The 27,327-nt window shown below is 37.4% G+C and overlaps 2 protein-coding genes across 2 annotated transcripts in view; both read left to right on the top strand.

Annotated features, from left to right (window-relative positions):
- Positions 1-27,327, top strand: part of GABRA2 (gamma-aminobutyric acid type A receptor subunit alpha2) — a 215,731-nt gene that overhangs the window by 35,583 nt on the left and 152,821 nt on the right. The window lies entirely within an intron of this gene.
- LOC105709290 (cyclin-dependent kinase 1-like) lies at positions 23,534-24,288 on the top strand. Its single transcript, XM_064364219.1, has one exon. It carries the CDS (start codon positions 23,546-23,548, stop codon positions 24,248-24,250), a length of 705 nt encoding a protein of 234 aa, XP_064220289.1. The 5' UTR covers positions 23,534-23,545; the 3' UTR covers positions 24,251-24,288.

Genomic DNA, 27,327 nt, shown 5'->3' with positions numbered 1-27,327 from the left:
TGCCAGAACATTTTAATAGTCTTAATGACCATAAATTACATATATTGTTTGCATTAAAATATTGGCTGTGACTAAGCCCAGAGGTTTCTCTAGGACACCTTTTAAAAATTAAAAAAAAAATTAGACTAGATGCCTTCCTAAGTCAACTCATAAAGGAGAGAGATCAGTTATCACCACCACCCTTTTTTGCTCCTTTCTTTTACCTAACCAGGTCACTTGAAACCTTTTTCCAGTGGCCCAGAGCTATGTCAAAACCTGCTTTTAGATGAATTCTCTTGACAGCAGTTACACTGGAAGGGAATTTGTTCACATGCTATCTTTACCTTACACAAATGGATTAAAAATAAATGGTAGAAATAAAAATGTTTTGGTTTTATGTTCCAAAATTGTGATATCAGCTACAGAGTGTGTATAGTAATTTTAGTGACTCTGGCATCAAAAGGAATTCAACATAAGTTTGAAGCTGTGAAAACATATTTCAATTAACCAGGTAATGTGTGTGAGCATGTGTGTGTGTGCGTGTGCATATGCATGTATATGCGTGTATGGGTATATATGTTTTGAGGTAGAATGATGGGAACAATTTTGAGATGCATGTTTTATATTGCAATCCTAATTAGGCTTATATATACTATCACCATTCATCAGATTATAGAAGTTTTACATCAGGTGAACACATCAAGTTTTCATTAATCAGTGAATGAAACAGACAAAATATTGCTCTCATAAGGCTTACATTTGGCATTTACATCAAGTGCATGCAATATTTCCTATATAGAGAAAATAAACAGTATGGTGTTTTAAGTCACTTGGAAATAATTTTGTTTCTGATCAACTGCTTCAGAAAAATATTTTCTCAAAGATTACAAAAAAGTAATGTTACTGAAGTGTTTCCACTCTTGATTTTTTTTCTTCTTAAAATCTGTTTCTATCTATATAATCTGCTTACTTGAGCTCAGTGCTATACACTCAACACCCCAAACCACTACACTTTTCAAAATTGCCTAATACATTTTATGCGAACCTATCTTTAAAATTTAAACTCAGATTATGTCGGCTTTCTGAACATGTATTCTACCTGACTACATTATTCTTTTTCTCCATTTCCTTTGGACATACATATAAGAAAACTACTTGTGTCAAATCTGTCAAGGAGAAGAAATACTAATTAAGATAAGATTTCCAGTGGAATAAGTTATGATTTCTAAGAATAGATTGTAAATTCTTCATCAAGTCAACTTATAATAGGTTAAAAACACTCTGAGTTTCAGCCAAAAGGCTAATTTGATGCAAGAATCCTTTGTGAAGCTTTCTCCAACACAGCTACATCTAGCACAGTATGGACATTTCCTAATTTGGATCCCTACAAAGAATTTATGGGACTCATGCTTCAATTATTTTACTTACAACAGTGCACTACATTTATTTGTACATTTTCTTAAACTAGAAATATTTGATACTCAGGTATCATTTCTAAATAATCTCTGTGTGTCCAATACTCAGCCAAGTGCCAAGCTCACCTAGGTGCTCAATGTCCATTAGAAATGCCTCATTCATTTCTGGCTCCTTTGTTTGAACTATGCTGGGTACTCAGTTAGAATTGAAATAATGCTGAACTGTCCATGTGAGGGGATAGCAGTAGGAAGTCAAGGCCACCTTATTCGTGCTTTACTCCTCTTTGTGGTCTAAGACACTATCAGAGTGCTTTCATACTTTCCCTTCCTTATCCCTGAATTCATTCATTGAAATATATTTATTAGATGTCTACTATACGCTTGTCACTACTGCAGGCTCTGGGATCCATCAGTGAATGAAACAAACAAAATACTGCTCTCATAGAGCTTATTTTCAGTATGTAGGCAGCAGAAAAATGATCAAATGGATATAAAATACAAATGTCAGGTAGTGATAAGTATCATGAAGAAAAATAAAAAGGGATAGAGAGTTTCCAGATGAGATTGGGCATGTTCAGCATGGTATGGCCGTAGACGAGAGTTTCCAGAGATGTCATTTTTTAGGTAAAGTGGTCAACATTCTGAAATAATAATAGCTGATCAGAGACAGTGTATATCTAGCGATTGAATGTTAGCATGTGTGGTGTGACTACCACCACAGCAAAAAGAACCATGCGTCTGTAGCATAGTAAGCAGAAGAAAGTGTGGTAGAAAAAAGAAGTGGATGTCTGATTTTGTGGGACCTTGAAGGAATATTGTAGGATTCTGATATTGTAGGGCCTCAATATTATTGTGACATACATATATAATCATAGATTGATTTATTTGCACATTATTTTAATATAAGAAACGACAAGTTTGAATAGAGGACTGATAAGATATGATTTATCTTTGAAAGGATTACTCTGATGTTGTGAATTATAAACTGAAGGATAGCAAGAGAAAGAGCAGACAGACTAGTTAGAAGGCAATTGCCCCAATCCAAGAATGAAATTATTCTAAGGTGGATTAGGATAGCAATTTTAAAATGAGTAAGAAATGGTTAGTTCCTAGATTTAAGGTGAGATAATGGGAAATGCGAATGGATTAGATGGAGGAGATGGAAGCTGAGGAAAGTAAAGAATGGCTCCATAAAATTTGGCCTGAGCTACTGATAGAATAATAGCATTATTTAGAGAGTTAGGACGCATTATAGGGTGTACAGTAGGAAGGCAGAGACGAGTTGGCTTTGAAGTGCAGTAGGAATCATAAATTTATCTTGGGAGACTCTCTTAGTCGATTTTTGTATTGGTATAGCAAGATATCTGAAACTGGGTCATTTGTAAATAATAGAAATGTATTTCTCACAATTCTGGAGGCTGGTAAGTCCAAGATCAAGGTGTCAACATCTGGTGAGAATATCTTGCTGCATCCTTAAATCGTGGAAGGTGTAAGGGCAGGAGAGAACTGAACACTGTATGAAGCTTTTTTTATAAAAGCATGAGTCCCATTAACCAGGGAGGAACTCTCATTGCCTAGTCTTATTGTAAAGCCCCCACCTCTTAATACCATCACATTGACAACATCTGCATTTTTGAGGGGACATTCAAACAATAGCAAAGATTTCTTTTAAGTATCTGATGCTTACTAGACACCTAAATGGAATATCCTAGATTTCAGAAAAAATGGGAAAAGCTGGAGGTTTAAATTTGGGAGTTATTAGTGACTACAAGCCATGGAATCAGGTGGACTCAGGAATTAATTATAGGAAGAAAAGGGGGAGAGATAAGAGAATGGAGAAATGAAATACTCCATCATTTATGGGTCAGAAAGAAGAAGATAATCCAGTAAAAGAGACTAAGAGGAAGAGAAAGAAAAAGAATTTTTTAAAAAGCATATCTAGTTAGAACCTGTTTTTCTTTTTTGCTTTGAATGTTTCCTTTTTCTCATTTTCTATACATCTCAAAAAGTGAGATTGATCCTGTGATCCAATCTATGTATTAAAATTGTTCAGGGAGGGCATGGTAGCTTAAGCCTGTAATTCCAGCATTTAGGGAGGCCAACGCTGGCAGATCACCTGAGGCCAGGAGTCGAGACCAGACTGATCAACATGCTGAAACCCTGTCTCTACTAAAAATACAAAAATTAGCAGCGCATGATGGCCCAGGTACTCTGGAGGCTGAGGCAGGAGAATCGCTTGAACTCAGGAAGCAGAGATTACAGTGAGCCATGATTGTGCCACTGCATTCCAGCCTGGGTGAGAGAGTGAGACTTCATTTCAAAAATAAGTAAATAAATAAATACAATTATTCACACTGAGACCAACACATCCAATTTCCCCACTGTGTAAAGTGATGTCTAAAGTATCCATCATGGATCATAGTGTTCCTGATCACATCAGTCAGTTACCTATCTCATCTTACAGTTAGCCCCTTGCTTTACTATAGAGGGATGGAGCTGTAGGGTGGAGGTCCAGATGTTTGGACTGTGTCCATTAGGTTTATTCAGACCTAGGCTCTGAAGAACATTTTATCTTATTAAGGTCAATTTTGCTAAAATTTATAAATGCTTTGAAAGTAATTACAGTAAATGCCTTCTTATTTGGTCTCTTAACAGCTAGCTAAGAATGGTTCCCTTTCCCATTCTCTTCTTAAAATGTACTGACTAAGGCCTATAGATACCAATTGCTCTCAGCCATAGACTTCTCTCCCACTGTATTTAGGACAATTTCAAATCTTTGTTCCCATACCCATTTGTGCCAATTGTACTTATCAGGACAATACTCAACTTGATGTAATACTTGTACACTGATAAAATATGAAAATAAAATATGCTGCTTTGCTAAATGTTGATGAATGTGAGTTATTATATGATACTAAAATAATTTTGATAATTTTGTGTTGGAGAAACAACTTAAAACTAGAGTGAAATTATAAAAGTTTATAAAGAATTTGTAATCAATTTCTGAATCTAGATTTCTCCACCTGTCTTTTAAGCACCCATATAATTGGAAGAAGGAAAGAAAGCGGGCAGACAAAAAGAAGAAAGAACAGAGAAGAATTTTGGAAAAATATGGAACTGTAAGATGATGCATTCTACATATGATTTATGTAAGAGGGAGAATTTAAAACTTCAGTTAAACCCAAAGAAAATGTTGCATGTTGACATTTCTGTATCAAAATATTGGCAAATAAATGGATATGCATGTGATTTAAGTTAAAATAAAAATGTTTAAGTATTGTATGTATCATATTTATTGGATGCACCGTAAAACCAATTTTGATGTTTACCACTATTTTTCCTTTTACTATGGTATTTATGAATATATATTTATTTGTGGCTCAGAAGAATTTAAGACGGTCAAAGTTGCTGCAAAACAACCCAAGCAAAGTGCCTATCTCTTTTCAAAATAGCTTATCTTCATGACATAATGTAAGAATATGTTGACCAGCATCTTTTTGAAATTCCCTTTCTCTTATTGATATATTTATTTAAATAAATTTTAAAATTAAATTTAAAACATGGCACATTTAACAAATTTGACTTGAATAGTATAAAATCAACAGCACTTATCAATGTCCTATTTAACTTTGAAAACTATAATAAAAATAACTATTTAAAATGCTTCTTTGGAAAACAAAATGAAACAGCTGAATCTTCTAAAAAAAGAAAGGCAAAATCAATTTAGAAGAAAAAAATAACAAATAACAGAAAGGACTACGAAGCAGAAGATATCATTCTAGTGTCATTTTCAAATTCTTAGAATAAAATGGATTTACATCTTGTCATGTAGAGAATTGTGCAGCTTTCTAATTCTTTTTATTTTGAATATCTGTGTTAACTAACTTCTACCTGACTTAATGAAAAGAGAAAACCCCAGTTCTAAGCTTAGTTTTACCATATGCTCCCTATGAGATAGTCACAGTTTTCAAGCATTTGCCCTAAGCCAGGCACTGTTTCCCCTTTAATTCTCTTAATAATCCTTCCAGGTAGTTATCGTCAGCCTCATTTTTTAACATAGAAATTTAGGCTTAGAAATGGACTAACCACACAAGCAATGGCGGGGCAGAGGTGCCAGCAAATCTCTGCTTGATGACAAAGGCTGAATGTTTAACCCACCCCTTACTATCTCAACTCACTCATTCATGTGTCCATTTCTTCTTTTGCGAATTAAAGATAGAGATGTTTGCCTTCCCCAGAACAGGTCCAATCCGAATCTCATGCAGTGTTTATTGCTATTAACATCTCTCAGAGAAAATTAGAAAACATTAGAAAAATTCAGTAGAGGTGCTTTCCCTAGAGACATGGAAACATGTTCAGCCCCAAAGCTAGGCCCCTGCTTCTAGTCAGCCATTTCCTGCTACTCCACACTCCAAGCCAGGGTCCCTTTATGCTACACAAATTGACCTGCATTATTCTACTGCTTATCAGTGGGTCAAAGAATCAGCAGATTAACTTTTCAAACAACTTAATTTTGCATCATGGAAGACCAGAAGTTGCATAAGTCCCAGTTCTCATTTTAACAGGGGATAGAGGACTGCTGGCCAGTGACCAGCTATCAGCAAGCATGCCTGCTTCAGATACCTCTCCACTTGGGAGAAATGCCTAATGACAGGAAATGATGCAACAAATACTACAGAGAGTTATGGAATTGTCTTTAGGTCAAAGGTAGGAATCCCCTTGGAGAATCAATTTTGAACAGATGCCTGGTTATTAACATGTGACCTCAATGCTGAGACACATATGGTATTGCCCCTCTCAAAAAAATCCTGCATTTATTTGAAAAAAAATTCTGAATGAAACGTAAGGAAAATATAGTGCCTTTTCTACTGAGGTTTAACAAATCAGTTTAAAAAATTTGTCACTAAATATTTCATGATTACATTAGCTTGCAGAAATATCCAGGGATTAGAAATTAGAATGGATGGCCGGTTATAAAGTGGCTTAGGGGTAATTATTAATTGACATTTTACTGAACAGGATAAAGATGATGTTCCCCAAGAGTGAGTTTTAGGGCAGACAGTGTGAACAGTAATGGTATGTAATTGATTCCTAGGAGGGGACTTCAGATATTTGTTAGAAGCATGTACTTCAGGAAACATAGAAATAGAATAAAGCTATATAGCTATTTTTTATTAAACATAATGTGTTAGTTTTCACTCAATGAGCAGAAGGACCAGAATAAGATATGGGATAGATAAGAAATATATTAAATAAATAATTTAAAAAAAACGAAAAAAGAATATGTTCAAATTCCCAGCCTGGGGTGCTTGATTTCAGAGTGTCAACAGATGGTGTTTCTTCTAGTTTCCCACAGTGTCCTAAATGAGGATGTTTTCCAAGATATCTAAAAATTAGGTCTTTTAAATTTAAAATTCAAGTCAAATCACAAAAGAAAATGAAAACAGTATTTAGAGGTGAGTCTTTATTTCATTTCTGACTCATGAAAGTGCTGTGATAAAATTGTGAAAGACGATGCTCTAGCTATGAAATTTTCCAATGACAATGTTCTACAGGGTTTTATTAGGAAAGCATGTAAGTAGGCAAGCAGGTTTAGGAATCTGTATTTTTGGGCCTTTTTTGGACACTCACAATGCACAAAATCATGCTATGAAGAAATCGATCTAACCTTGTTGGTTCCAGTATTTCCTATATTTTTCTCCCCTACAGTAGATTATTTGTTTTGTTTTGTTTTTCTAATGGAAATTAAATAATAGCTTTCCAGATATTCAGGGATAAGGTGATGATGCATTAAGGATAATTTGTTATTTGTCTTACTGTGTGCTTCTCTATGAACACTAATTACATCAGCAGCAAATATTTTTGCCTAACTCCTCATTTATAGGAGTACATTTAGCATCTAGTAGACTGCCTAGCATGTAACAGATGCTCAATAAATAGCTGTTGAACTAAATGGAATGAGGAAAGTTATTACTTGATTGATATTTAGTCAGATATGTGGTCCTAATAATAAAGTATTAACATGTAATGCACACACACACACACACACACACACTAAGTACTCACACATGGAGCTGAGATTTTAATTGTAGGTCAGAGTTTACAAAATAGGTTTCTGTATTAATAAGAGTATACTCATATTTTATTTCCACAAACACTTGTGAAATAGCTTCTATTCAGCAGAATACTGAAGAAGATGGCTAGCTTTCCATCAAAACTTGTATTTTTTTTACTTGTAATATTGTGAAAGTAAAGTAGTTGCTGGAAAATGACTAAGTAGATGTGATTTCTCAGTCTCCCTCCATCCCTTATATCTAGATGTGACTATTTTTCACCAATGTAACATGAGTGGATATGAGACCTATCACTTCTAAACCAAGGCTTTAAGCAATGTATGTCTTTCTCTGTGCTCCCATTCCCCTTTTGCTACTGCATAAAATAAACAGAACTGCCATAGGGGGAAAACTTGGGTCCATGTATTGTATAGAATAAGGTTGAATACCAGCCTAGAATAACCAATTAGGCTGTTAAGTGTGCAAGAGAAAATAAATTATTGGGGTAAGCAATTGATACTGGATTTATTACAGCAGGTAATGTTACTGTGACTACTTAAAAACATCTAGGGCAGGAATAGTTTAACATATGCAAGCCAATAAATGTGATACATCCCATAAACAGAATTAAAAACAAAAATCATGTGATCATCTCAAGACGCAGAAAAGGCATTTGAGAAAATCCAGCAATCCTTTATAACTAAAACCCTCAGCAAAATCAACATAGAAGGGACATACCTCAATGTAATAAAAATCATCTATGACAAACCCACAGCCAACATAATACTGATGGGGAAAAGTTGAAAGCATTTCCCCTGAGAACTGGAACAGAACAAGGGTGCCCATTCTCACCACTTCTATTCAACATAGTTCTGGGAGTCCTAGCCAGAGCAATCAGACAAGAGAAAAAAATAAATAGCCTTCAAATCTCTAATGAGTAAGTCAAAGTATTGCTGTTTCTTGGTGATACGATTGTTCACCTAGAAAACCCTAATGACTCCTCAAAAAGCTCCTAGAACTGATAAACGAAATTGACAAAGTTTTAGGACACAAAATTAATGTATACAAATCAGTAGCTCTGCTATATGCTAATAGCAACCAAGCTGAGAATCAAATCAAGAACTCAACCCCTTTTACAATAGCTGCAATAAAACAGAATAAAAATAAAATACTTAGGAATATACTTAGCCAAGGAAGTAAAAGACCTCTATAAGGAAAACTACAAAACACTGCTGAAAGAAATCATAGATGACACGAACAAATGGAAGGAAACACATCCAATGCTCACGGATGGGTAGAATCAATATTGTGAAAATCACTGTACTGGTCAAAGCAATCTACAAAGTCAATGCAATTCCCATCATAATAGCACCATCATTGTTCAAAGAACTAGAAAAAGCAAACCTTAAAATTCATATGGAAACAAAAGGAGCCTGCACTAAGCAAAAAGCACAAATCTGGAGGCATCACATTATCTGATTTCAAACTATACTAAAATAAGGCCATAGTCATCAAGACAGCATGCTGCTAGTATAAAAATAGGCACATAGACCAATGGGACCGAATAGAGAACCCAGAAACAAAGCCATATGTGTACAGCCAACTGATCTTTGACAAAGCAAACAAAAAAATTTAAAAAAACCCCACATTTGTTGAATAGGGGGAAGGACACCCTTTCAACAAATAATGCTGGGATAATTGACTGGCCCCATGTAGAAGAATAAAACTAAATCTTCATCTCTCATCTTTTACAAAAATCGACTCAAGATAGATTAAAGACTTAAATCTAAGACCTGAAACCATAAAAATTCTAGAAGATAACATGAGAAAAACCCTTCTAGACATTAGCTTGGGCAAAGACTTCATGACCAAAAACCCAAAAGCAAATGCAACAAAAACAAAGATAAATAGACAGCACTTCGTTAAACTAAAAACCTTGAGCACAGCAAAAGAAACAATCAGCAGAGTTAACAGACAACCCACAGACTGGAAGAAAATCCTCACAATCTATACATTTGACAAAGGACCAATATCCAAAATCTACAAGGAACTCAAACAAATTAGCTCGAAAAACAATCTCATCCAAAAATGGGCTAAGGACATGAACAGACAATTCTCAAAAGAAGATATACAAATGGCCAACAAACATATGAAAACATGCTCAACATCACTAATGATCAGGGAACTGCAAATCAAAACAACAATGTGGTAACACTTTACTCCTGCAAGAACGGCTATAAGAAAACAATCAAGAAATGATAGATACTGGTGGGGATGTGGTAAAAAGGGAAGACTTTTACATTGCTGGTGGGAATGTAAACTAGTACAACCACTATGAAAAACTGTGGCAATTCCTTAAAGAACTAAAAGTAGAACTACCTTTTGATTCAGCAATCCCACTACTGGTTACCTACCCAGAGGAAAAAAAAAAAATCATACAAAAAAGACATTTACCTGCTCATGTTTATCACAGCACAATTTGCAATTGCAAAAAATATGGATCCAGACCAAATGCCCAACAATCAAAGAGTGAATAGAGAAAAAGGTAAGAGATATCTATATCTATCTATCTATCTATCTATCTATCTATCTATCTATGTAATATATATATATGTATGTATGTGGTGGTATGTGTATGTGTGTATGTGTACAAAAACTAAGATAAATAGATGTATATAAACACACACACACACATACATATACCACCATATATACATATAGATACTGGAATACTACTCAGCCATAAAAAGAAACAAAGCAGCATTTCAAGCAAACTGGTTGGAATTGGAGACTATTATTCTAAGTGAAGTAACTCAGGAATGGAAAGCCAAACATAGTAAGTTCTCACTCATAAGTGGCAGCTGACGTATAAGGTTTCAGAGGCATCGGAACGATACAATGAGCTTTTGGGACTCGAGGGAAAGGGCAGGAGGAGGTGAGGGATAAAAGACTACAAATTGGGCACAGTGTATACTGCTCAGGTGATGGGTGCACCAAAATCTCAGAAATCACCACTAAATAACTTATTCATGTAACCAAACACAGCTGTTTTCCAAAAACTTATGGAAATAAAAAAAATTAATATTTTAAAAAAACCTTTTTCAAATTCCAGAATCCATGAAAGACTAAGTTTGATTACATTTTAAAAAACTTTCATGTGTTGAAATAAAATAAAAACAAAGGCAAAAGACATAAAGAAACTAATAAAAATGAACCCTACGAATGTGTTGAACTAAAGGAGAGAGACACAAGAGAATGAGGCAGTATGATTTTATTTTCATAATTACAATAAAAGCAACACTAATGTGTATTGTCAGAAATCTCAAGGAGTTGGGTTAGAATGGGAACCCAGAAGGTGATTATGGGGTGCTAGCAATTTTCTGCCTCTTGTTAAAATGCTGGTTACGTGGGTGTGTTCAATCTGTGAAAAGTCAGAAAGTTGTATACATTTTTATGTGTATATATGAGTTACTGTATCATACTCAGGTTTTTAAATGTTAAAAAAGAACAGTAGTTTAGTTAGTGGTAGTTTACTGACTTTGGGTGTTTTCTAATGTGCTATAGTTACGTAACTATTATAAGAAGAACCTGAATAATGTTACATAGGACTTCTCTGTATTATTTTTGCAACTACTTATGAGTCTGTAATTACCTTAATTAAAAATTTATTTAAATGGAAAAAATTTAAAAAATGAAAAGAAAGCTAGTGCTATCATAGCATATTTGAGAAATTGAAATGTAAAAAAGTCAACTGACTTAACTAATATTAGTCAGTGAAAGGCCCAAATGTCAAATCCAGGTCCTTTAATTATAAAGTCAAAGCTCTTTTGAATGCTTCCTGCTGCCTCCCAGCAGATTGGCCAGGTAGAGTTACTGATGGAAGAGTTTGTCCTTTCTGAATTCTTGAATTTAGTACCTTGCATTTGTGAGGATGCTTTGACAATTCAATATGAGAATAATATTTTTAATGATGATAATAATACCATTACATTTGGCACTTTTTAGTTGATAACATATTTCTTTAGATGTCTCATTTAGCCCTCATAATAATTCTGCGTGCTGTGTAGATTTACCCTAGGTCTATGTTATGGGTGATAAAACTGAAAGTTAGATAAATATTTTTGTCCCAGATCATATTATCCAGTTTAGAACAGTAGAATGAAGACTCAGAAAAAAAGATTTTTAGAGAAAAGAAAACAATAAAAAGAGGTAAAGAGAGAGACTGTCTCAGTAGAATTCCCAATGTAATACATGTTTGAAAGAACATTTGAGAATACAATCAAGAAAATAGAGGTAATTAAAACATTAGGTGAAAAGAAAATACTTAAAAAAAGGAAAACGGAAAAGGAATTACTCTGCTTGGCTCTCCAGTGCAAAATATATACCTAACCATAATCATGTATGCACTATTTATTCAATGAAATAAAAATATTAATAAAACCACATAGGGCCTATGAGATAGATTAGTAGGGTAGAGTTGTAAAAGAATAAATCCTCATCCAAAATAACAGAGACTCTGAGGATATTTCAAATTAATTAGCAAGGGGTATCAATATGTGTATGTTGTTTTTATAGAAGGAGATAACTGCTAGACAAAATAATTAAAAGGGTTAAAAGTTGTTGCCTCTGAGGTGGGGCAACTAAGGGGTGAGAAGCAGGGCTTAGGTTTTTGGTTTAGCTCTCTATGATATTTGGTGTTTTAATTATACACAACTACTACTCTAATTAGAAATGACAATAAAAAGTCAAATGCATAAAACTAGTGAGAATGAAATATATAGACATGGTGTCCACTCTTTATCTCCTGAGGACAAAGTCAGAAGTTAGCTCAGTTCCCATGTGGCTGGGATGAAAGTGGCAGCTTACACACAGACATGCAGGATTACAGGGAAGAGACTATAGGGAAACATGAATACATGCAGAAAGAGCCTTTAGGAGCAATTACCATTATCGAAGTCAGGGAGTTTAGGCCTGGAGTAGTAGTTTTAATGGAGTCAATGAGAATGGGAAGGATTCTGATATGTTTTGAAGGTAGAAACAAAGGATTTGCAGATCTATTGGATATTGAGTGTAAAAATAAAAGGTAGTAAACAAGGACTTTAAAGTTTGGAACTGAACAACATAAAGAATGAAATTGCTGTTTTATGGAGATTAAAAAGACCATGTGAGGAACACATTTGGGAGATGAAAATCAAAATTTCAATATTGAACATGATAAATTTGTTATACTTACTAAACCTCCAATATGGTTTGGATTAGTGTCCCCGCCCAAATTTAATGTCAAATTAGAGGAGGGGCCTGGTCAGAGGTGGTTAGATCTTGGGGGTAGATTTTCACCTCGCTGTTCTCGTAATAGTGAGTTTTCACGAGATCTGATTCTTCAAAAGTCTGTGGCACCTCCTCTTCCCTCTCTTTCCTGCTGCACCATGATAAGATGCGCTTGCTTGCCTTTCACCATGTTGTCCTAAGTTTCCCGAGCCCTCCCAGTCATGCTTCTTGTTAAGACTGCAGAACTGTGAGTCAATTAAACTTCCTTTCTTCATAAATTAGTCAGTCCCAAGTGGTTCTTTATAGCCATGTGAGAACAAACTAATACAACCTCCAACTGGAAATGTCATGTAAGCACTTAAATATATGAGTCTGTAATTCAGAAATAGTTTTAAACTAGAGCTATAGACTGGAGTATTAGTGTATAGATGGTATTTAAAGACATAAATGGATGAGGCCACTTAAGGAGTGAGCATAGATAGTGAAGGAATCCAGTCTGAGGATGAAGTCTTATTTACTCTGAAGGCTAGAAGTAGGGGAGATAAGAAGCCAGCAAAGGTGACAAAGAAAAAATGACTAGAGAAGCAGGATAACTAGACAAAGTGGGGTGTCCAGAAGGTTAAATGAGGATAGTATTTCAAAGAGGTGAGAATGAACAACTGTTTCAAACACTGTTAAGGACTTAAATGAAGACTGAATATTAAATGATCCTTACAGCATAGTAACATGAAGATTACACAGGATTTTAGATTTGGTCGTGGAAGCATGTGAAAACTCTCTCTCTCATCCATTTTGCTTCTTATTTCCCTGGAGAACAAGAAGCAGAATTATCAGCAGAGTGAGGCAAGGAGAAGTTGCGGATGCTTGATGAGAGGGAAGAGGTATGAAATAACCATCTAGCAGAGTGACAGAGAGAGAGAAAACTGCCCCTAGAAATATGGCAGGAATTCTCTGAAGTGCTAAGGTAAAATATTGCCTGTTTCTCTCTAGCCACATGCTGCTGCTTGCCAGATTTAGCTTCTAACAGTAATGGTGTTTTCCTAAATTAGTTTGACAAAGTAAGAGAGGAGTAAGGGAGAATGGGTCTCTTCAGGGAATGATTATGGTGACTGGAATCTAGATCAGGTAAAAAAAGACAAGAGCATGGTCAATGATACTCATGGTTAATAGGTGTAAGGCCGGTTGCCTCGCTGGGGGCTCGGACACACCCACTTCCCTCTCTGGGGGCTCGGACACACCCCCTTCCCTCTCCGGGAGCTCGGACACACCCCCTTCCCTCTCTGGGAGTTCGGACACATCCCCTTCCTTCTCCGGGAGCTTGGACACACCCTCCCGCCCCCCGCACTGGGGAGCGTGGGAAAAAAAGCCCCGCCAGGACTTACCTGATACTGTTTTGTCCTATCCGGGCCCCACTCCCTGCCATTTTGTTCCATCTGGGTCCCACTCCCCTCCATTTTGTCCCACTTACCTTGGGCACAACCAATCAGACGCCTCCACTCCCTATAAAACCCCCTGCCTGAGAGGAGTCCGAGCGACTTCTCCGGCCCTTCCTGTCCGGACCGCAGAACCTCACCCGGGAGCCTGAGTAAATTCCTTCGCATTGGATTATTTTCATGCTGGCCTCAGTTTCTTCATTTTAAACGCGGCAAGAACCCAAGAACAAACCTTACAATAGGGTCTTAAATATTTGTGGAATTATGGGAACTGAAGTACCAGAATAAAAGGGTAAAAAGATGGAAAATGGGAACAAGAAGAAGGGATAAGAGGTGATGTACTCAGGAAATTAACTTAAAAAAGACGAGATAATGAGGTAGGAGGAAAGGACAATGGTCCGAATGCCACAATGGGCAACAAGTAAGAGACCTATCCACCCTTCCTCCAACATCCACAACATCCAAGTGGTACATGGGATGGATACAAGAGAAAAAATGGCCTGTGTACGAGGGCTATAGGAAATTCAGTCTTCCATGTATATGGACGAAGTTCAGTGTACCTGTCAAAAGAAATAATGCACATGTATTTTAGAATATATTTTTGAATTTAAGTATACAATATGCCACACCCTTTAAAAATTACATAAATATATATTTTTTTCTAGAAATAAACACTTCTGAGGATTTTTTCTGATGTTTTCCTCTTTGTAATCTCTATAATTTACATACTAAACTATATAATTATATAATCTACATATGTATCTGCATATCTATGCATTTGTTCTCTTCTATTATTGGATAAAAAAATAATAAAAGGGAAACAAAACAAGTCCCAGGAAGCATTAATATTAAGTATACCATTATTTGTTTGTCATGGCTACTTTTTCTCTGAATCTCTTTAACTAAAATCTTATCTCTTAGCATAAGTTTAACATACTCTTTTTGTCATTTAAATATTCACCACTCAGCGTTTTGGAAATGACTTCGTAGTATTTTGTTAGCAATAACTTTCTTTGGCTCTTTTGCCAAGTAGTTGATATCCAGATGCTCGTAAGCACAATAATGTGTTGGCATAAACTAATTATCTGCCATGTGCAACTATTTATACGTCCTCACTACATTAGTAAGATATGAAAGCGATTTACAATTTCCTTTAAATAGCCACATGCACCTGCAGGCAGTTTTGGTTCAATAACGCAGAAATGAATGATAAAGATATGTTAGGCATCTTTGTTCTTTATGGCTTTAAGAGTTCAAATGACTGTGAATAAAACATTTCCTTTCCCTTTGCAGCATTGCAAATACTGTGACTTTTTTTTTTTTTTTTTTTCAATTCCTGGATTAATTCTGGAGTGTTATATCTTGGAAGGAAAGAAATTTAAGTTCTATAAATCATAGAATTTAGGCTTGATAGATTATGCTATTAGTATTTTAAAAATCATTTTGGGAGAAGTGGGGAAAATGTATGGTTCATGATTTGATGGTGGCAGAGATGAGGGGAATGCATAGAAGGACATAGCTGTTGGATTCATTCCATCAGCCCAAGTTTGAATCCTGTCTCTGCAAGGTCAACTTATTTATTAGGCATAGTAGGCATGATTTTTGGTGGGGTCTCACAAAATATTTTAATTTTAATTTCTTTTGAATTCAAGAAAAAACAATTAAATATAGTAATAATGAATATGTAATAGTAAATCCAGCCTGAGTTATAATTGTCTTCATACTTAGGCAGTTACAAGACATAATTTTTGTTTTTTAATGAAGCAATGGGCCCACAAAGACAAAAGTGCCTAGATCTCATAAAAGTGACAATGCTGCTCTGAGTGGCTCAGTGGCCTTGAGTGAGTAACTTGGAATAACTTAACCAGCTTGAACTTTTCTCTTTTAATCTTTAAAGCAGAGATTGTATCTGAGAGGGCTGTTACAAGACATCCGGGAAACACTGTATGTAGAGTTCTCTGTAGACTCTTAGGCATAGAGTAAGGGCTTAAGAAATGGGAGTTATTGTTAAGTTTTGCTAAAAATGGAGACTTTGACACTCTTACCACAGTCAAAGTGGCTTAAGGAGTTCTTTATTTCCTTTGTTCTCGCCCTAAAATGACATTCTTTACTACATTGCTACTTGATGAAACTGATTGTAAGGTTTGGTGAATTCAATCAGAAATAGTCTTTGTTAAGATAATTGATGGTGTTAAAAATCAACTGCTGATCTTAACCACTCAGCCATTTAACTGAAATATCTTTGGCTACACATCCAGGTTCCTTGGCTTATGTAGAGCTCATGGATCTTGTGTACATTTATATTTATTTTTCGTTTGAGTATTTATAAATGAGTAGGAAACTATGTTGTTGTTGTTTTTTTTAACCAAATTCTTAAATATGGGACTACAGAAAATCTGGCTTAATTTGAAAAAAGAATGTTTATAAACACTTTTATCATGTAAATTATGGTTGAATTCCCATGAAAAATAACTGAATGAAGAAAAATAAAGTATTAGTATCACTCTTCCCCTGGCACCCAGTAATGATAGCCAGGGTTTCAGTCACAGAAAGAACTGGAATTAGGCCAGGTGCGATGACTAGGGGTAACCCCAGCACTTCGGGAGGCTGAGATGGGAGGATCCCTTGAGCTCAGGAGTTCAATACCAGCCTGTGCAACATAGTGAGACCTCACCTCTAAAAATTTTTTTTAAAAATTAGCTGGGTTTGGTGGCACATTCATGTAGTCCCAGCTACTTGGTTGAGATAGGGAGATCACCTGAGTCCAGGAGTTTGAGGCCACAGTAAGATATGATCATACCAGTGCACTCCAACCTGGGTATCAGAGCAAGACCCTGTCTCAAAACAGCAGCAACAACTACTGGAATTGTTTTCAATTTTATTTGCTGATTTTGGAAAATGACAATGAGGAATGAGGTGACAGAGGGGCCTGAATATTATGTGGTCTGATATAAATTTAAATCTATAAATGGGAACAAGGTGGACCTTCCCAAGGCCAGATAGTGTAATGGTATGCTTGATTTTCTATTCTTGCAATGTTATAGCCTTCCCAGCCTTGCTTATTAACTCATTAATCTTGCTCGCTCCCAGTAGAGAATCTAATGGAATCTGATGATTCCTTGGCTAGTAGCATAGTCTTGTTAAGTTTTCAGCGGTCTCTTGAGCTCTAATCTATGGCCCTAAATCTGTGAGATTTCTGTCAGTGAAGAGAAGGTCTTTAGGAATTATAGGAACTTAATCAAATTTAACAATCAGCGCATTGTACAGCATCCTGCCCCAAAGTCTATTTTTCCCCTGTGCAGAATACAATCAGCTTGTTGGTTGGAACCAGTTTCTGACAGACTCTGGCAACTTACAGATGGACACTAGTGAATTTTCCTTATTACACTGCTAAAATATTCACCCAAAAGGAGCTATAGTTTCATTATCATAACATGCAACTTATGTACTGGTGTAATGACTCACTATGTCTATATAGCTGGGACTCCTACCTTCCCTTATCTACATGTGATGAAGTATTCTCTCCCCAGTCCATTATCCCATATAGCTTCTTGCTTCTTGCCTTCAGGAAGGCACTGCTTTAGAGAATACTCTCAGTGTCCTCCTCCTTAACATTCCTATTGATGAAAACTTGTGTTCTCATGGACAGCCATTTGTTATTCACTAAGTGAATTAAATCTGGTTTTTTACTAGTAACATTTCCATTTCTGTCCTGTTCATGCCAGTATGTGCCATTGACACTTTTCCCACAAGATTAACAAGAATTGCATGCTGGGTTGAGCCTAGAATGCAGAGTTGCAATGAGTCAAGATTGCACAACTGCAAATTAGGGTCCTAATACTGTGTAAGACTTGATTTGCATTTTCATTATTCCTAGAGATGGGATCTCTGACATTGGATTCAAAAGGTTTTTGATTAAGGATTGCTTAAGATGATTTTCAGGACCAGAATTCCACTAGCCAGTTTGAAGACCCATACAGAGGAATAAGATCAGCATGAGAATACAGCTTCTTCATCTCCCTGTGCCATGACTTCATCATGCACTCTTAGACCAATCAATGATCTCCACACTTCAGTCCATTCCAAGACCCTTAGAAACCTTAACCCCAAATTCATTTAGGAGATGAATTTGAGGATTCTTCCTATCTCCTTGTTCAGTGACCTACAATTAATTCTCCTTCTCTGCTCCAACCCAGTGTTTCAGTGTATTCACCTTCTGTGTGCACCAGGTAATAAGCCTATTACAGTTACACCTTAGTGGTGATCCTACTAAGAGGTACCCCTTGTAAGCATTTATCCATGGCTAGTGTCCCTTCCATTTTGGAGGGCCCAGAGATCATCTCAAGTAGCTGCCTGAGTCATTTAAGCCAGGGGCGATCTCTGGAGCCTTCGTTGCCAGTGGAGTGTTGTCAACATTTGGCACATAAGCTTCCTAGCAGTAGAGAAATGGTTTCTGAGTCTGAAAGATGTCTTCTGAATCTGATGAGTACTCCCAAGTGCAATGAACACCACTTTTCCCTTCTCCTGATCTGTTGACCTTTTCAGAGGTCTTGTAACCTGTTAGAAGGTACTGTTGACCCTCCCTAACCTAAAGGAAGGACCTTGTTTAAGGGGATTTTCCCCAACTTGAAAGATAATAAAGAGCAACGTTTGGAGGAAGTACTCCTGGACCCTTTGAGTCTCAGTTCTGAAATCTGGTTTCACAATTCTGGCTTGTAAGGCTACATGCTTGTTTTTGTTCCATTTGTGAGTGTGGAGCCCTGAAGGAGTCACTAGCAGAGGCTCAACAGGCCTGACTTGCAGGGAACCAATTTGTCTCTTTTTCTATGTTAAAACTCAGATACTGAGAAGAGTGACTGGTATTGTGTCTTTGTTACATCTATAATTTTGTCTTGGCTGCTATGGGAAATGATAAGCTGATCTTTCTAAGCAGGCTATTGGGCTGTGTACTACAAAATTAGGATTTTCTTCACCTAAGAATCCATGAAAAAGAACAAAATGATTTATATTTATAATGTAGTGTGGTCCCAGTACTTATTAGAATATAGGGAAAGATGGCCAGAAATGGTTCCTTTAGTTACAGTACCTTTTTGCAGCTAGACTTGTTTTGTAAGAAAGAAGAAAAGCAAGATGAAGTCCCCACGTATAATGTTTTATATTGCTTTGCCAAAATAGGTCAATAAAGAAGAGAATGTTAATCAACTGGTACTAGAGAATGTTAATAAACCTGTACTGCAGGTTAATATACCTGTATTAGTGCAGGTTAACTAGAGAATATTAATATGCATGTACTAGTAAACATTATCTCTTTACTGGAAGTAAAGAGATAATGATACTTTGCTAATTTAGGTAAACAAATAGCTCCCCTTCTCCCTCTTTATGGGGGAGTCCTGACCACATCACCAGGTCCTGAACCATAGTTCCCACCTCCAAGAGGTCAGGAATGAGAGGGTTACAGGAAAGGTCTTCATTTCTCATACCTATCAGGGAACCCTTCAGCCAGGGTGCCACTTTAACTTTAGCAGGGCAATTCTGCCTTTGGCAGCTAGTTATGGGAGGTGTTGATGTCAGTGCAGGGTAACCTATGGGGCTGATTTGAGTATACTCTTCATTCTCTACTTCTGACTTACTCAATTGGAAAAATAATATGCCCACTTATTGGGATGCTTCCAAATAAATAAAAAAATTGTTTTCATTTATATTTCCAATTCATAACCCCACCTGGGCCAATGTTCAAAGCCTGTTAAATATACTTCTAATATCTGTGGAGTGGAGAATGGTCTTAGAAAGGCTAGAGATGAAGCAGATCATTTGCATGCTGACTTCCCCAGTAACCCTGGTATAGGCAGCAGGCCAGATTTCAGTGCCTATAGCCAACCTTGGATGGAATGTTAATGCTGGAGACAAGCCTAAGCTTGAGCATTATCATGATTGCATTCTGGCTAGACTCCATCAAGAAGCACTGAAGCAAAGAAGCCTTAACAAAGTTCAAGAAGTAAGGTGAAAGCCCAATGAGAGCCTCTAAGAGTTCCTGGGATGCTTTTTAAAGTTTTCAGGAAGGCAATACACATATGTTGACCTCACTTTCCCAAAATATTTAAACACAATAAATATAACATGTATTAGCCAGAGTACTTCTGATATTCTGAGAAAGTTGCAAAAGATCAAAGGGGGATTGGACATGTCTTTGTCTCAATTGGTGGAGATTTTTCAAACTATTCACCAGCAGTGACCAGGTTCAGAAGCAGAAAAAGCAATGAAAAATGCAACAACAAGCCACCTTGCTGGCAGCTGCTGTAACCTAAGGAACTCTTTACCATGGCAAGGACCCTGCTTGGGCACCCAACTTAAGATAAGACACCATTTTTCCCATGCTTCCAGTAAGAAGGGGCACTCCACTGCAGATCCTGATCAATGTGCTTATTGCAGACAGGAGGGCCATTGGAGAAAAGATTGTCCAAACCACAGAGAGGCAAATACTGAGGGAAATCAACCTCTCTTTCACCAAATGCATTATCTGCTCCCCACAGGCAAGGGACTTGAGGCTGAGAACTTTGTTGATGAGGGACAGGAATTACAGGACCCCGGGAGCTCCTTCTGATCCAACCAACACCCTTCAGCTTTCCCACACAGAGCCCCAGGTTGCTATAAAAATGGGATACAGACTTTTGGAATTTATAGTAGATACTGGAGCTACCTACTGGGTATTAAATACCTACCTGTCCAAACTGTCTTCAGAAACGGCAAAAGTGACTGGAGTCCCAGGGAGGACCTTATAAAGAACACTTCAACCCCTAGATTGCCAACATAGTTTCTTCAAGCTGAATTGTTACATTAAGCTCATAAGCCTGCTTCCAGCCCAGAAGCATTGCTGCAAAGGGTGAATCACCATTCCTGAGCAAACAGGACATCAGGAAGGGTTAAATCCATAACACCAGTACAGGTTAATGTATTTGTAGAAATGGCACTGCCAAATATAAAACAATATCCCTGAGGAAAAAAGTACAATAAGATATTGAACATTTGTTACCCATTTTCCTCCAATTTAGGCTCATTTGACCTTTCTGGTCCTCATATAACACACCTATCTTGCTGGTCCAGAGGCCTGGGACTAAGGAATATAGGGTTATTCAGGACTTGAGACCATTAACCTAACTGCAAAGGACATTCACCCAGTGGTTTCCAATCCTTATACATTACTCGTAACTTTAGTGGTGAACTTTGCTGGTTTACAGTCTCAGTTCTGAAAGATGCTTTCTTTATCATTTCTTTTAGTTCAGAGTCACAGAATTGTTTGCTTTTGAATGAGAGGGCCCAGATAATAAGGTAAAATGGCAGTACTGTTGGACAGCTCTCCAGACCTTTAAAAACTCTCCAATCATCTTTGCGGAAATTCTTGCTAAGCACCTTCAGGACCTTCAGCTAAAATATGGGACTCTGCTCTAATATGTTAATGATATATTAGGTGCTGGCACAAGCAAGGAGGCTTCCGACCAGAGCACCATATTAACATTAAATCTTCTGGACAAATAGGGATACTAAGTATGCAAGAAAAGGCAAAATGTTACAATCCTCAGTTAAGCACCTTGGGGCTAAACTCTTGCAGGGACAGAGAAACCTCCCTGACTGGAAGAAAGTTCTTGCTAGAGCTGCCAGGCCTAGGATGTGGCAGCAGCTAAGGAATTTTTTAGGCCTGGCTGTGTTCTGCCACATTTGGATCCACAACTTGAGACTATGGCAAAGTTGTTGCATGGTGTTTTAAAGGGGGGATATAATGATAACCCAAACTCCATGCTGTGGTTACTTCACACTTAATGCCTGTATCAAAATATCTCACGTACCCCATAAAAATATATACCTACTATGTACCCACAAAAAATTTAAAAACATAAAAAAATATAAAAAAGGAATATAACAAACTGTTAAAATAAACTGGGGATTGCTAAAAAGCTTTTTTGACCATTAAAGAAAAGCTGATAACAGCTCCAGTATTAAGACTCCCCAGTATAAAGAAGCCATTTGACCTATTTCTACATGAAAGAAGGAACAGAATTAGGAATGATAACCCAGTATTTAGGGAACATCAAGAGAACAGATACCTACTTCACAAAACAACTGGGTACTGCCACAAGGGGATGGCCATCTTGCCTTAGGGCTGTGATTTTCTTTAGGAAGCCGAAGTTTATTCTGGCCCAACCAACTAGAGTGCATGCACCCCACTATGTACGTCCATTACTGAGACAAAAAGGAAGCTATTTGTTGACCTCTAGAAGCCTAGGTCAATATTAAGCTATCCTCCTGAGTAACCTAAATGTGATGTTGAGAGCTGTTATTACTTTAAATTCCACCACCTTGCTCCCTCAGATAGCATCTAAACCTATGTATGACTGCTTGCAAAGTATCCAACAAGTTTATTCTAGCTGGTCAGATTTGACTGACATACCATTGGAAGATCCATATCTAGAGATGCTCACAGATGGATGTGGCTTTATGGACCAGCAGCAGCAATAACAACAACAACAACAAAAAGACCAGGTATACTGTGTTGATACACCAGTAAGTTTTGGAAGCTGAAGCACTTCCCCCAGAACATCACAGAAAGCAAAACTCATTAACCTCACCCACATCCTGCAACTAGGTAAAGACTACAAATGACTAGCTACACAGATTCCAGGTATGCCTTCTCTGTTATCCATACTCATGTGGTGATTTGAAAAAAACAAAAGAGGGCTTTTAATTTCTGGTAACAAAGAAATTAAGCATTCTAAAGAGATTTTAGCTCTGCTAGAGGCAATCATGGTCCCCAAAGAAATGGCTGTAGTTCATTGCTCTGGGCATCAATAGACAGACAGTTTGTTAGCAAAAGACAATAATCAGTTAGACAAGGATGAAAAGACAGCAGCAAGAGAAAAGGTCCCCCAAACTTTACTAATGCCATTAACACCTGGAATAATTCTTGACCTTGAACTGCCTACATACTCAGAGGAGGACTTAAAAGAGCACTCGATTGGGGTTTTGACCCTACTTGAAAAACACAGGATGGATGGATACATAGCCAAGAGGGGATAGTTTTAGTGTCTAAATGCCTCATGGGTGGCATTGCTGGACATACTCAGGGCACCACTTGGTGTATAGGTGGGAGACGCTTTTCCATTGGATTCAGAGATATATTGTTGACCCATGTATGAGTAAGATTTTTCACCTTTAGCACAGCGAGTTTGAAACTGCTTGCACTTCGCTTCAAAGCTGGCTCTTGGAGCGGAAAGCGACGTGGCCGTGGTAGTTGCCTCTGTGGCCACCATGGGATAATAAGCTGACTAGAGTGGCTGGTGTCAGGGTCGTGCCTAGAGGCTGGCCCGGGGGCCTCAGAGGAATCTACCATACCTATTGACTAACTATGGAAGATCATACTAAAATAGAGAAAATTGGAGAAGGTGCCTATGGAGTTGTGTATAAAGGTAGACACAAAACTACAGGTCAAGTGGTAGCCATGAAAAAAATCAGACTACAAAGTGAAGAGGAAGGGGTTCCTAGTACTTCAATTTGGGAAATTTCTCTATTAAAAGAACTTCATCATCCAAATATAGTCAGTCTTCAGGATGTGCTTATGCAGGATTCCAGGTTATATCTCATCTTTGAATTTCTTTCCATGGATCTGAAGAAATACTTGGATTCTATCCCTCCTGGCCAATACATGGATTCTTCACTTGTTAAGAGTTATTTATACCAAATCCTACAGGGGATTGTGTTTTGTCACTCTAGAAGAGTTCTTCACAGAGACTTAAAACTTCAAAATCTCTTGATTGATGACAAAGGAACAATTAAACTGACTGATTTTGGCCTTGCCAGAGCTTTTGTAATACCTATTAGAGTATATACACATGAGGTAGTAACACTCTGGTACAGATCACCAGAAGTATTGCTGGGGTCAGCTCGTTACTCGACTGCAGTTGACATTTGGAGTATAGGCACCATATTTGCTGAACTAGCAACTAAGAAATCACTTTTTCATGGGGATTCAGAAATTGATCAACTCTTCAGGATTTTCAGAGCTTTGGGCACTCCCAATAATGAAGTCTGGCCAGAAGTGGAATCTTTATAGGACTATAAGAATATATTTCCCAAGTGGAAACCAGGAAGCCTAGCATCCCATGTCAAAAACTTGAAAGAAAATGGCTTGGATTTGCTCTCAAAAATGTTAATCTACGATCCAGCCAAAAGACTTTCTGGCAAAATGGCACTGAATCATCCATATTTTCATGATCTGGACAATCAGATTAAGAAGATGTAGCTTTCTGACAAAAAGTTTCCACATCTTATATCAAGAACAGATAGTTGTGTTTTTATTGTTAACTCTATTTTTGTCTTATATATTTCTCTGTTGTCAAACTTAAGCTGTACTTCATCTTCTAATTTCAAAAGTATAACTTAAAATGTAAATATTCTATATGAATTTAAATATAATTTTGTATATGTGTGTAGGTCTCACTGTACCAGCTATTTGTTTACTATAATAAAACTATAATATTGATGTCAGAAAAAAAAAAGATTTTTCAAATGGTCATACAGAAATGTCTCCCCTGGGCCTTAAACAACCTCAAAACTAGCCCTCCACCCATGATACAAGGTGTCCAAGCACGGAGTGAAAGGTCATCTTGGGGTTGGCAGATTGACGTCACCATGATGCTGAGGGTGGCAAGAAAGTTTAAATATCTGCTCATGTTTATAGATACTCTTTCAGGATAGATTGAGGTATTCCATTGCAGAACAGAGAATACATCTGAAGTTGTTAAGGCTCTGCTTTAAAAAATATCATCCCTCAGTTTGGCTTGCCCATTTCTAATCAGAGTGACAATGGTGCCAGCTTTGTGGTCAAAGTCACTCAGGATGTCACTCAAGTCCTTGGCATAACATGGAAATTCCACACAGCCTGGAGGACCCACCAGGAAGAGTGAAAAAATGAATCATGTCCTGAAAAAAGGCTTCAGTTAAGATTTGTCAGGAAACCAACCTGACCTTGGATAAGGCTTTGCCTATTTCCTTGCTCAGAGTAAGAGTGGCTCTTAGAAGTAGGCTCAAATTTAGTCCTTTTGAAATACTATATGGGATACCATTCCCATGCTCCATCCTTAGATTAAACGACCTCAACAACATACATAAAAAACAGTGAGACACTGTCAGGTATGTGCAACTCTTAGGCCTGATTCTATCTGCCATTCATAAGTTTGCTTCTAGCAGATTGCTATTTCCTACAGATGTTCCCCTTCATCATACTCAGCCTGGAGACTGGGTGTTATTGAAGGCCTGGAAAGCCAGCATCCTGGCAACTAGGTAAAGCCTCAGTAGAACAGATCACATGAAGTCTTGCTGGAAACTCACTCCTCCATAAAGCTCATGAGGATTAGACCTTGGGTTTAGCACAGCCACGTGAAGTCAGCCCCGCCTGACTTAACAACCAAAGTACAGCCTGATTAATGCTTAATTATAACTGTTTTTTTTCTGCCCAGAATCCAGCATGTAATTCTTGTAAACTCTATGGGGGCGGTTTCACCATGGTGAGCTTTCTTTGGGGAAAGATGCTAAAACTTAAAATATCTCTGGTTCTGACTTGGGTCAGAGCCAAGCTCTGAGCCTACCAACAACCAGGCTCAAGAGTTTCTTCCCATATTACCTACAAGTGTTCTGGAAATAAAACTCCTTTTCTTCCCCATGCCCTTTCTACCTGTGGCATAAGTTTTGTTTTCCAAGGGAGGTCTTGTCTAAGTTGAAAAACCTAGGCTCAGGTGTGAGTGCACCTTTCCCTTCTGTACTACCTTCAGCCAGCTTGTGTCACTATTGCTACCTTTAGCCCTATGACAACTCTAAAGCCATGGCAACAATTTCTTAAACACCAGCTGCTCACTCCTTGTTCTCTTATTTTCAAACTCTATAGATCCTGTAAACAGTTCTACATTACCCAACTATGAAAAACTAACTTGATCCTTTAGTGAATGTCAAGTTCTTCTGGTAATCATGAGTAACCACCACTGATTAGAGGTAGTCTCTAGCCTTCAATCTCTCCACTAGATGTTAACTCACCATAAAAGCAGATCTCAGGAGAAAATCTTCCAAGCAGAATACATTTATTAACAAGCAGGTATAGTCATGGAACTTCTTAGCTTGGGAAATGTTTCATTCTTTTGCCCTTAGTTCCATAGACCAGAATCTTCCATGAAATATTCACTTTGAGTGGGACATAAGAGGTTCTAATGGCAAGATCTGCTGGCCTTGCAGTTGGATCCAGTGGCAAGATGTCTCCAGGCCAGAAGCTCTAGAGTTGGCTTCCTGTACTCTGGGCATTGCTGAACTTGCTCTTTGTAGTACTTATTCATGAAAGGAGTTTTGGTGCTCTTAAAGTCTTCTTAACTTCAAATCCCATTACTATTACCACCAAAAGGTTATATATCATAGGTCTTACATTAATTTATGAGCCTATACAGGTTGATTTACACTGAAAAGTTTCTTAGGTTAATTAACTCCACTGTAAGGTGTTAAATTTAAATTGTCTATACCCATATGTCTGCTACTTATACTGAAATGTCTACAGTTAATTGCACCCAGAAAATATCATAAACAAACCAGCTTGTGGTGTTGACAGAGTGTTTGAGAGGGTTCCTCACTGAGCTCCTAGATGACTTGTAAATTCAGTGGTTTCTTGAAGTTAGTCAGCTTCATGGCTCAGATGTAGTCCTAGGTAGAAATAGATGGTAGGACTGGTTTCGATGGCAAAGTCCCTTAAAACATTTCAGGCTATGATTTTCTAATGTCAGTGTTCTTCTTTATCTATCAGACTGTAGTCCTTCATTCTAGCTAAATAATAATAGATCATTCTATTTTAGGCAGAGATACTAAGGCAAGATTTGATGGGTGTCAGCTCCCGAACACCTGTAAAATCCTACGTGCAGTTTTATCCTTTGAAGCTAATAGTCCATTGGCCTCTATCATTACCAACTACACTGGATGAGGAGATCGTCCTTATTGTGAACCAAATACATCATTTCCTTTTGCTGGCCTACCTTGATTGAATTTCTCTCCCACTTTTTTACCAACACAAAATGTGTCCTCTTCTCATTTCTCATAAGTGTAGAGAGGCAGTGACATTGTCTCTAGCTCCTAGCTCTCCATAGGCTCTTTATGACC

Source organism: Aotus nancymaae, unplaced genomic scaffold (assembly GCF_030222135.1).
Source record: "Aotus nancymaae isolate 86718 unplaced genomic scaffold, 86718_ANA_hifiasm-v0.15.2.pri h1tg000006l, whole genome shotgun sequence".
Taxonomy (NCBI): Eukaryota; Metazoa; Chordata; class Mammalia; order Primates; family Aotidae; genus Aotus; species Aotus nancymaae.
This window is presented reverse-complemented; position numbering and strand designations above follow the sequence as displayed.